The sequence below is a fragment of the Taudactylus pleione genome, unplaced genomic scaffold, assembly GCF_031769625.1.
Source record: "Taudactylus pleione unplaced genomic scaffold, aTauple2 ptg000122l, whole genome shotgun sequence".
In the NCBI taxonomy this organism is placed as follows: domain Eukaryota; kingdom Metazoa; phylum Chordata; class Amphibia; order Anura; family Myobatrachidae; genus Taudactylus; species Taudactylus pleione.
Genome location: NW_028284524.1, coordinates 14,249,770 through 14,261,840, shown reverse-complemented (window position 1 = coordinate 14,261,840; position 12,071 = coordinate 14,249,770). Strand labels below are relative to the sequence as shown.

Genomic DNA, 12,071 nt, shown 5'->3' with positions numbered 1-12,071 from the left:
CTGTACCCTTCCTTTTTAGTTTGTAATTTATTGGACTAAATTTATTCACCAACATAAATTTAGTTTTTGTGTTTTTATTTGCTACATATTTTATACTTTACTCTCACAGACTGGCTTCAGCTTCCGCAAGCTCTGGGCTTTCACCGGGCCTGGCTTCCTGATGAGCATCGCATACCTGGATCCTGGGAACATTGAATCCGACCTTCAGTGTGGGTCTATTGCTGGATTCAAGGTAAACACAAGAGACTTGTGTACCAAGAGCAACTGGTGGTGTTTCTACACCTTGTATAGAGATGTTTAGAGGGATCATTCCGCACATGGCTAAAATATAAACGGTGTGCCATGATTTAGAATTTACTTCAGTATAAGCCTCATATAATTATAAACTTCTTACATTTTTGGGTCAATTTGAAAAAAAATAGAAACGGCTTCTCTCCAGCATTTTTACACAAAAAAATATTTTATATCAGGCACACTCAAAAAGAACAACTAGTTAATGGAAGCAGCCAACCACATTAAGACCCTTATTCAGACCCGCTCCCAAGCGCTATGCGTTCGCAAGCGGGTCGATGGTGGGGCACTGCGCATGCACAAGGGTCTCGTCGCAAGCCTGATGGTTGAGTTGGTCAAGACCATCGCGACCATCACCTGGCCGCTCGCTAAAGCTGTGGGTGGTCACCCACAGTTTAGCGAGCGGCCAGGAGGCTGGCTAAAAAAAAAAAAGAGCGGCCGCCCTCATTCAGAGCGAGCGCTCGCTTTTTGCGTGTGAAGTGTGTAGAATGGATAGAAATGTATTGTGAGTTGGTGCTGACAGCCAGGGCAAAATAAACTTAATACTTAGCTAAACAATTAATTAACTATATGCAAGACCAATGTAGAAAATACTAGAACATGTATTACATTAAATCACATAATAGCTCAGAGAGTAGATCAATATAAAAACAACTGTGATAATACACAATCTGATAATATAAATATATACTGTATATGGATAACAACTCCCAGCAGTGTCGCTTTCTGAGTACCAAGAAACCACCCTGTGATGGACAGATATTTTCTCTTACTTATTGCTGAGGGTAATGTGCTGCCCTTTGTAAAAGTTCATATGTTGCTATTACTGTATTGTTTAGCATGGCATGCATTTATTTGTAAGAAAATACCTAGCTGCTGCTGCAAAGTAAATCTCAGGGGGAGGGTTTTGTACTGTAGCTCAATTGACACCTGTTTTTGTATGAAATCATCACAGTCAATCTTATGTTTGTTGTTCTAGTTGCTGTGGGTTCTACTTGGTGCCACCTTTCTAGGTCTTTTATGTCAAAGGCTGGCGGTGCGGCTTGGAGTAGTGACTGGCAAAGACTTGGCTCAAGTCTGCCATAATTACTACCCAAAGGTAAGGTCATAACAAGTGTCAAGAAAATATTATATGAAGTTAGAATGTCACTATAGCAAAAGTAGTTATGTGTATTGTGTAATCATTTGGGTTTCAAGGTATGCTAAGTTGTTTCTCTCCCATGACCTCTTTAGAGACAATGTGGCAGTCAGAGCTGCTCAGATAAGGGTACAGGTAATGGTTTATGGTTATGGTCATAAAAGTCTAAGGGGTCTATTTACTAAGCAGTGTTAGGAGACAGAGTGAAAAGTGATAAGAAAGTGATAAGGTGCCAGCCAATCAGCTCCCAACTGCCATCTCACAGGCTGTGTTTGAAAAATGACAGTTGGGAGCTGATTGGCTGGCACCTTATCACTTCTTTATCACTTTTCACTCTGTCTCCTAACACTACTTAGTAAATAGACCCCTAAGCATACTAACTCGTCTTACTTATATGTCAACTTTCATAAGACTTGTTAATCTGCTCCCTAAATACCATGAAGATCTGTGAAGTGTTACAGCCTCTGATCTTAACCAAAAAGAACCAGCCAGGTAAAATTCTCTTTAGAAAAGAGGAATACATAGGGTAATATCATAGCCTTTGAAGACCACTTTATACTGTATTCCTGTCTTCAATCTATTTGTTTGTAATTACCTAATTATTTTTTTTATAATGAGATACTGCATTATTTTAATCTAATATTATCCTTCTTAGGATGGACGTGTGCAGAGAAATAATATGTTTGATGTTTTCCTTAAGACAGTTGTTTTAAGCTTGCTGTTTACAAAGAGTCATACAACCTAATTTACATTTATATAGAAAGTGACCAATGACTGCAAGCATGGGGTGCACCTAACACCCTGAGCCAGGGACAGGGCCGGATTAAGGAGGCAACAGGGGTGGCAGCCCTGGGGCCCCCACACATAGAGGGGCCCCCAAACTCAGTACTGCTGCATACAGCGCAGAGTAGCTCCCAACTGACTGAGTCCCCTCATGGGAGTCTCGTGACACATCATGTCAGTGACGCTAATGAGGGGAGTAGGAAGCAGCTTTGCTAGAATCGGGAGATTGACAGGTAAGTAATCAGGAGTGGTGATGGAGGCAGTAGGGCTTGGGGGTGGAGTGGGGGTCATTGGCAGGCTCCATGTGGCTTGAAGGTGGACTCCACAATTTAGTTGCCCTGGGGCCCCCACAAGCTTTATTCCGGCCCTGGCCAGGAATTAAAAAAAAACAGGTCAAAACACATAAACCTGACACAATTCTTGGGAGCCTGCGTGATAATGAGAATTGCTCTGGACTTCATACGTCTCCTTAACACAGTTTTATTTATCTAAGGGAAACATTTCTATTTTTTACCTTTTGAAATTATATGCCTAAGAATATCTATGTAGAGTATATTATTTTTATTAATTGTTTCTTGTATATTCTTTAAACATTGTGAGTATTTTCTCATATCAAGCTTCATTAATAAACTTGGTCTTTGTGATTCTTATTGGATCCATTTTACCTTTAATGTTAACTGGAACTGATTTAAAGGTCTAATTGTAGTTGAGTAGGGAGAACTGAAGGCTTACAAGCAGAGAGAACTGAAAGCTTCATATGTGAAGTGAGTAGTTACTCAACCTACTTTAGTGGTGGCAGAAGATGAGAATTAATAGCGAATCCGGCCAACTCCGTGACGTCACGGAGCTCAATTGACAAGCCATTATACTGGTGAAACGCGCATCTTGACGGGGGTCCCCGATGCGCACACGAGCACTCCATCCTGAGACACACTGCCACCACAACGCACTACTTACTATCAGGTATACTTGATTATTTGTGTCAATTTCCTTATTACAAACGGAATATACAGTATTTTTCTATCACATAATATGTACTGACAATCCTACTATAATGCACACTATGGATCACTAGCTATGATATACTGAATATATACTTGATCTGATCCAGGAAAATGTTTACTTTTTCGGACTAGCATCCTGCATAACTAACAGATATACATATATAAAATCTAATCTTGTGATCACTTATATATATAATGCTGGTATCTATGTGAAACCTTTTTGGAATGACTTCTTGATTGATTGATTAATGTGTCTTTCCATTCCTTCTATTACCTGTTTTTTTGCTGATATATATGATTGCTTTTTGGAAATGTATTTTTGTGTAGTCAAAAGATATTGAATTGACCCATACATACTGTATGAGTGCAATAGAATAAGTAGAATTATGATTGGCTAATTTGCGGCTTGTGTATATCCAGATCTTATTAAGGGATAATATCCCTCTAAGTAGATAAATATAAGTTTAAACAATTTTCACCCTGGTATAATTACATCTCAATTGCCTAAATTGACCTAAGTGGTGTTTATTAATTAACCACTAAAGTTTTCATACTTGAGGCTTCTACTGCTTTATTTTAATGTGTGTAAATGTTGTCTGTCTCTGTCTAAATCCTCTCACTATTTTTAATGAATACAATAAGAGTTATATTTTATTATTAATTTGGTAGAACTTTTGCCCCAAACAAAAAGAGAGTACTTGTGAGTGTAAAATATCAGGGAGTGTAATCATTATTTTAAGAGTGTGTTTGTTTTTTTTATTAACTCTGTGTCACACCCACATCATGCAGACTCAAGTGAGTACTAAACGTGACAACTTGTTGACAGCGGTTAGCAATTGGGATCTCTTACAATCAAGTAATCGGGGTTGAATGTTAAAAATATGAAAAATCTTAAGGGTTATATGGGGTGACCAGGAATTGATTTCTAAGTGAAACTTAACTCTGGTTAAGAAGTTTACTTAGTTTTCAGCTGAACTTGGGCAGAGGCACTTGCTATTTTTTGGCAATTACCTGCAGTACAAGGCTTTCTGTGTATATTGATCAATATAGAGTGAGAGATTTATTGTGAGAGCTATCAGAAATACAAACTTCAAATTTCTCAGAAATGTGGATTATAAACCACTTGCCTGGCGTGGTCGCATCAGATGCAACCATGCCAGATTGGGCTTTCCCGGACATGGTCGCATCAGATGCGATCAGTCAGAAGTGCCCACTGGGTGGCTGCTGGAAGATAATCTTTTAGTAACTGCTATATCAGAGGTACATCCTAGCCCCCCTACACCCAGGGCTTCACCTCATCTCACGCCCTCTATGGAGGGTAGGGCAGGAAGCCATGTAACATCACACATTTTCTGGTGGACGGGTCTAACTCCAGGAGCTGAAGGAATTTAAAAAGACATTCATCACTAGACCATTCTATATAAGGAACAATTGATCTAAAGAACTGATGCAAAGATTTTCTTTTCCATCTCTTCATTTGTACAAGAAGATTCCTTGGTGAGGAATAGAAAAGATGCATTAAGAACTACAGATATTCACAACACATTATTAAAGTCATTTGTATAAATTAAGTTAGTGATCTGAATAATAGTAAAAAAAACACCATTGAACGTCTTCTAGACATTTTTAGAAAATGTGTTCTTATTTTAGATCCTGGGCTGACAGAGGATCTGTCTGGAGGAGCTGCTTACCTATGTGGTTGATTGCTCTAGAAGTATTAATTACTTCTAAAAATAGTTTTAGTAAAACATGTAGATCATCCTCTTTGGGAACAGAAGTTATTAAGTCCACTTCACCCTTCCAGCAGGTGTGAGCTCCTTGTGGACCTAGCTTAGTTCCTCATTGGAGGGACCCCACTTAGACCACGCAATGCATTTCTACTGTCAGTATCTGTGTCAGAAATGGCAGAGGAGGTCCCTGACCCCACTCTGTCATGGCTTTGTTTTTGCCTCTCTGTTTTGCCCCCCTCACTTCATCCTACCTGTCCCACCTCCCCAACTAACACAGTAAAGTTTTTTTTTTAAAAACTATAAAATAATTCTTCTTAATATGTCCCCCAAATTTTTTCTTTAATTCACATTATGTAAATTATAGCTATTTATATTTCATTTTAAATTAGTCTTAATATATATATATATATATATATATATATATATGTACTAGCTGAAGTACCCAGCATTGCCTGGGTTGAACTCTTCAAATTATTAAGTTTTATTTTGTGATGTCATCCAAATCCATCCAGTAGAAAGCCCAGCACAAGCTCCCTGGGTCAACGTTCTGTCCAGCGCACTTTGCAGTGAGGTACAACTGGGACCCCAACCATTCCATTATGCATCCCAGACTACTTTCTACCCATCTGTGAGAAGTTTTCAAACAAATCCATCCAGTGGAAAACTCAGAACAGGATCCTTGGGTCAAAGTTCTGCCCAGCGTAAACCAATGGGAGGTCCGTCAGGGACCCTAACCCCCTAAAACCTGGCCAGGATCCAACTGTACCACCTTGCATTGGTTTCATCCCAGTTGGTGCAGGGGTGTATCTTCAAGTTATTAAGTTTTATTATGTGATGCTTTCCAAATCCATAAAGTGGTAGTCCAAGAACAGGCTCCCTGGGTTAAGGTTCTGCCTGGCGCAATCTGCCGTGAGGTCCAACCAGGACCCCAAGCACTCCATTAGGTATCCCAGAACGATTGCCACTCCTCTGTAAAGTTTTCATCCAAATCCATCCAGTGGAAGGCCCAGAACAGGCTCCTCGGGTCAAAGTTCTGCCCAGCAAACGCCAACGGGAGGTCCGACTGAGACCTCAACTACTTAGTATGTCTCCTGGGATCCAATGTTACCACTCTGTGAAGTTTTAATCCAAATACATCCAGTAGAAGGCTCAGAACAGGATCCTCGAGTCCAAATAGGCTCCCTGGATCAATGTTCTACCTGGCGCAATCCGCCATGAGGTCCAACCGGGACTGTAACCTCTCCATTAGGCATCCCAGACCAATTGGTACCCCTCTGTGAAGTTTTCATCCAAATCCATCTAGTGGAAGGCCCATAACAGACTTCCCGGGTCAGTTTTGCCCAGCATCCCCGAGTCGAAGTTTTGGCCAGCCTACACCAAAAGGAGATCTGCTCGGGACCTCAACCCCCTAGTGTGTCTTCTGGGGTCCAATGTTAACACTCCTTCAGAACAGGCACCCTGGGTCAAAGTTCTGTCCAGCGTATACCAACGGGAGGTCCGACCTCATCCGAATGATATATGTCCGAATGCATAACCGAACAGACAAACAAACAGACCAATGAAATTTACAGATAAGATTTGTAGCTGTGTCGCTTTTGATACTAAATAACTATGTTAGATTTAGCAGCTCTACCGATAGCTGTGGAAAATATTCACTAACATACAAACAAACTTCATATATACATACAGTATATATATATATATATATATATATATATATATTGTGATAGGATCACTGGTAAAGTGGTCAATGGTAGATACATTTGCCCTAGGTTTTTGACCTATGTGTTCTAAAAAGCCCCCAGGAGAGGGTCTGCACTAAAGCAGATTTGAGTTTCGGCTTTTGGAGAAGCCGGTTGGGACCTGGGGGTGTGGATGTGAGGTGAGGGTGGGCTCCATCCACAACCCACTCCAGGTTTTGGTTTTTGGCCTGTTAGCAGGCTCATTAAGCTCTGCACCTGGAACTGGCTGATATAAGCTGTGTCTAATTGTAAGGGAGTGTCTCATACCTGGGAGAGCAAGCACGCTGGATGGCTCAGAGACACTTGGTGAAACTACCTGTAAGGTCTGTGCATGCGCTTGTGTTGATGGTGGAGGCAGTAGGCCCCACTGTTTCTTTAGAGAGGGAACCTCTTGTTTAGTTAGCGCCCAGATGGGCTAGCGTTTACTTTTATGTTTTGTTTTTCCTTTTACTTGGCACAATAAAGACTGGCACCGACCAGTTAGCACGAGACCCAGACTGGCTGCTGTGTGAAGAGGGAGTCAATCTACCCCAGGAGAGGGACCCCTAATCCAGTCCTGTTACAATATATATATATATATATATATATATATATATAAACAAGTCACTCTAGCAGCACTCCTCTCCAATCGATGAACTCAAAAGTGCAGGTGCCTTCACATAAACCTCCAACAGGAAGGATTAAAATATGTAATAACCAAGCGATATATATACATACAGTCAGGTGCATAAATATTGGGACATTGACAGAATTTTCATATTTTGGCCTCTATTCACCACCACAATGGCTTTGAAATGAAACAAACAAGATGTGCTTTAACTGCAGACTTTCAGATTTAATTTAAGGGTAATTACATCCAAATCAGGTGAACGGTGTAGGAATTACAACGGTTTCTATATGTGCATCCCACTTTTTAAGGGGCCAAAAGTAATGGGACAAACTAAACAATCCTAAATCTAACTTTCACTTTTTAATACTTTGTTGCAAATCCTTTGCAGGCAATTACAGCCTGAAGTCTGGAACGCATAGACATCACCAGACGCTGGGTTTCATCCCTGGTGATGCTCTGCCAGGCCTCTACTGCAAATGTCTTCAGTTCCTGCTTGTTCTTGGGGCATTTTCCCTTCAGTTTTGTCTTCATCAAGTGAAAAGCATGCTCAATCGGATTCAGGTCAGGGGATTGACTTGGCCATTGCATAACATTCCACTTTTTAGCCTTAAAAAACTCTTTGGTTGCTTATGCAGTACGCTTCGGGTCATTGTCCATCTGCACTGTGAAGCAGTGAGTTCTGAAGCATTTAACTGAATATGAGCATATAATATTGCCCGAAACACTTCAGAATTCATTCTGCTGCTTTTGTCAGCAGTCACATCATCAATACATACAAGGGAACCAGTTCCATTTGCAGCCATACATGCCCACGCCATGACACTACCACTACACTATGACACTACCACGCCATGCTTCACTGATGATGTGGTATGTTTTGGATCATGAGCAGTTCCTTTCCTTCTCCATACTCTTCTCTTCCCATCACTCTGGTACAAGTTGATCTTTGTCTCATCTGTCCATAGGATGTTGTTCCAGAACTGTAATGGCTTTTTTAGATGTTGTTTGGCAAACTCTAATCTGGTCTTCCTGTTTTTGTGGCTCACCAATGGTTTACATCTTGTGGTGAACCCTCTATATTCACTCTTGTGAAGTCTTCTCTTGATTGTTGACTTTGACACATACAGTATACACCTACCTCCTGGCGAGTGTTCTTAATTTGGCCAACTGTTGTGAAGGGGTTTTTCTTCACCAGGGAAATAATTCTTCTGTCATCCACCACAGTTGTTTTCTGTGGTCTTCCGGGTCTTTTGGTGTTGCTGAGCTCTCCGGTGCGTTCTTTCTTTTTAAGAATGTTAAAACAGTTGATTTGGCCACACCTAATGTTTTTGCTATCTCTCTGATGGGTTTGTTTTGATTTTTCAGCCTAATGATGGCTTGCTTCACTGATAGTGACAGCTCTTTGGATCTCATATTGCGAGTCGACAGCAACTGATTCCAAATGCAAATGTCACACCTAGAATCAACTCCAGACCTTCTACCTGCTTAATTGATAATGAAAAAATGAGGGACACACTTGTCCATGAAATAGCTTTTGAGTTGATAGTCCCATTACTTTTGGCCCCTTAAAAAGTGGGAGACATATATAGAAACCGTTGTAATTCCTCTGCAGTTAAAGCACATCTTGTTTGTTTCATTTCAAAGCCATTGTGGTGGTGAATAGAGGCCAAAATATGAAAATTCTGTCAATGTCCCAATATTTATACACCTGACTGTATATATATATATATATATATATATATATATATATACATACATATATATATCTCTTGAGAGGATTTTGCACCTCAGATGTTCAAAAAAATAGTCAAAATTCTCACGGATTCAATGTGGGAGCCATAAGGAAAGAAAGTGGATGTGCTGCTCTGCTTACCTGGGTGGAATTCTACTACCCAGTACTGATAACATACAGTAGATACAGAATTTTGACTATTACTTTGAATATCGGAGGTGCAAAATCTGCTACCTTTTGCTGAGAACCAAGTGTTTCCTAACAATATCCATTGTTCCAGTATATTTGAGACCATTTGAAACTTGCAATAGGTATTCCTTTATGTGAAGGCACAGAGATTAACCCCTGAAGAAATGCGTAAGGTAACTGTGTTTTTATCCTAATTTGAGTACATGGTTTAAACCTAAGAGTGAATCGTCCATGTTCAAATGTGGACCTTATAAACCTAATCAGCAACGTCTAAAATTGTATTGGTACTGTATAAAATGTTTTTTTAATTGTAATAAATTGTACTATGCTTTTATAAGGGTGTCAACAGCTTTTTGTCCACAGAAACTGCTAGGCTTTTATATGTGAATAGTTGTATTTTGATGTTTTTATCCAGAACATCCTTTTCTTTATTAATTCTCCAGTATAAACTGTAAAATCTCTGAAGCGTTCTCTCACAGACCTTTTTCTATTTCTATTATCCAGTCCCATTAACATGGGAATCTGTATGAGTAGCTGCTAGGTTGCATTTTCTGTGAAGGTGCATGATAAGGGTGGTTTGTATAAATATATATACATATATATATATATATATATATACATATACATACATATATATACATACATATATCCTAGTCAATCCAGCGCTCAGTATTCCCTCCAAGATAGTAATTGATATTCAAGTAGTAGCAGAGGCAGCACTCAGCAGACTTTCACAGCTTAAATCACGACACCGTAGGCATAATTACAGTCAGACTGTAACCCTGCCTACAGTGTTGTGATATATATGTGTGAGTGTGCAAAATAAAAAATCAACAATTTTGGGTACATTGTTGAAAAAAAAAAATAGCCAATTAAGTGGTTAAAGAATTAGCACTGTCTTAGTGGGTGACCACTTGTGAATACATGTATGTAGAGCCCATTTAATCAGCTGACAGGAGTTTATCCTGTTTCAGATATATTTTGAACATTATGATATCAATGGCTGGGATATAGATTGTATGGGTGCGCCTAGGGTTGCAGAGGCCGAGAGGTAGCTCTTTTACTACACAATGTGGGTGTCAAACTTTTTAGGCAAAGAAAAATTACTATTTTTCTAAAGCTGGGTACACACCTTTGCAATCACTCAGCTGATCATGTTAAATGCTCCCGATCAATGTGTACCTAGCTTGACACCTGTTACCCCTGTGCTATAAATAGCTCATTGTGTACATTCCTTTTTGGGATCAGGAGGTCGACATCTAAAATATTAAACAGCACATAAGATGTGACCTCCTGATCCTGCAGCTGCAGCTGTAGCAGTGTTGCGGAGCGTTCTAGGCTGTTTAACGGCTAACGCTCCTGCATGCATACAATCGTCGGGCCGGTCATCCTGATTATCCCAACAATTGTATAGGTGTGTACCCAGGAGGAAGTCCTGTTGATGGGACGGGGTTTAGAGCACCAAAGGTTGTGTGCTAAAGGCTCCAGTTATGTCAATCATGCTCTAGTTACAAACGTTACAACTTTTGTTTTATTAGCCTGAACTTTTAGTTCTCACCTTGATTTGTGTGTTTACAGTTCTTATCTAACCCTGAACCTCTGTATGGCCCAGATTATTTCAAAAATATTCCTGAGATTGTCCTGAGATTGTTAATCTATTGAAGTTTTGTGATATTCAGATTGTTTCCTGTTCCTTCTTTTCAGGCTCCTCGCTGGATATTGTGGATTTTAGTGGAAATAGCCATTATTGGATCAGACATGCAGGAAGTGATTGGTACAGCCATTGCATTTAGCCTCCTATCTACTAATCGGTAAGACGCCCTTTTCCTCCATGTGCAGTAATAATGTTTTGCCTTTGCACCACACTAGTTATATATTTGCCTCGGTATGTCTACCATTAGAATAAAGACAGTATTGAGCATTGCTAGTACCATTGGTTTTTCTCAGCATTTAGGCCAGGATATTAGGATGGATTCAGAGTTGTATGCTAATGCTGCCACCTGCTGCAAATGTGTATGTAGAAGCTGTGCAAAAACATGCCAATGTCGCGGACACCAGGAGATGTATTGTGCCACCCACCGGTGATTTTACAAAGCCAAGAATCTGCGTAAAATGTTGCAGCATCTGCGTAGAAAGACTCAGCATCGGTCACAGACAATTCGATTGTTGCAGTTCTGATAGAGTCTATGCTCTTGCAGAATGACCATAGGAACTGAGACAATATTCCTTGCATATGGGATCGCAGTTACAGGATGAGACACACTCCCCGTTACCTACCCCAAACGTTCCATGACTGTCAATCGCACTGTGAATAAATACTAGCTACAAGCAACTACAGTAATGTCCCTGGACACACGCGCAGTGTGACTCAAACACATGCACAGCTGATTGATATTCGCTCAACTGTGAAAACATTAGCAAAGAGCACAACTCTGAATCAGGCCCGTAGTGCACAGTGGGCCTGATTCAGAGATGGACACAGTGTGGATTGGTGCTGTGACTTCGGACGCAGAAGATCTGTGTATATATGCTAATGCAGCAGTTAGTGACTATAGTAAAAAGACGCCCACTGCTGGCTTCCTCAGGTCCGCTCAGGGGAGCCGAGAGGAGGCGGGTACAAATTACCCGGGACCGCTCCCCTCCCTCTTAAGTCACAGCAGCTCAGCACATGCTGCTGTGTGCTGGTCTGCACTGGGAGCTCGTGGCTGCTAAAGCAGCAGCCGGAGCAGTCTCCTATGCCTATGGGGGGAGCGATCACGCTGATTGCGCCCCTCATTGGCTGTGCACCGGGCTGAGGGGCACACAGCACCCCCTTCCCAGTGCACAGCGGCGCTGAAATAATATTGTGTTTC

At 40.7% G+C, this 12,071-nt stretch overlaps 1 protein-coding gene across 2 annotated transcripts in view; it reads left to right on the top strand.

Moving 5' to 3' along the window:
- Positions 1-12,071, top strand: part of SLC11A1 (solute carrier family 11 member 1) — a 157,723-nt gene that overhangs the window by 103,484 nt on the left and 42,168 nt on the right. For both annotated transcript variants that reach the window (XM_088472418.1, XM_088472417.1), the window contains 3 exons: positions 110-232; positions 1,271-1,390; positions 10,924-11,030. In XM_088472418.1, the coding sequence (XP_088328544.1) occupies positions 110-232; positions 1,271-1,390; positions 10,924-11,030 (350 nt within the window). The remainder of the gene's footprint in view (positions 1-109; positions 233-1,270; positions 1,391-10,923; positions 11,031-12,071) is intronic.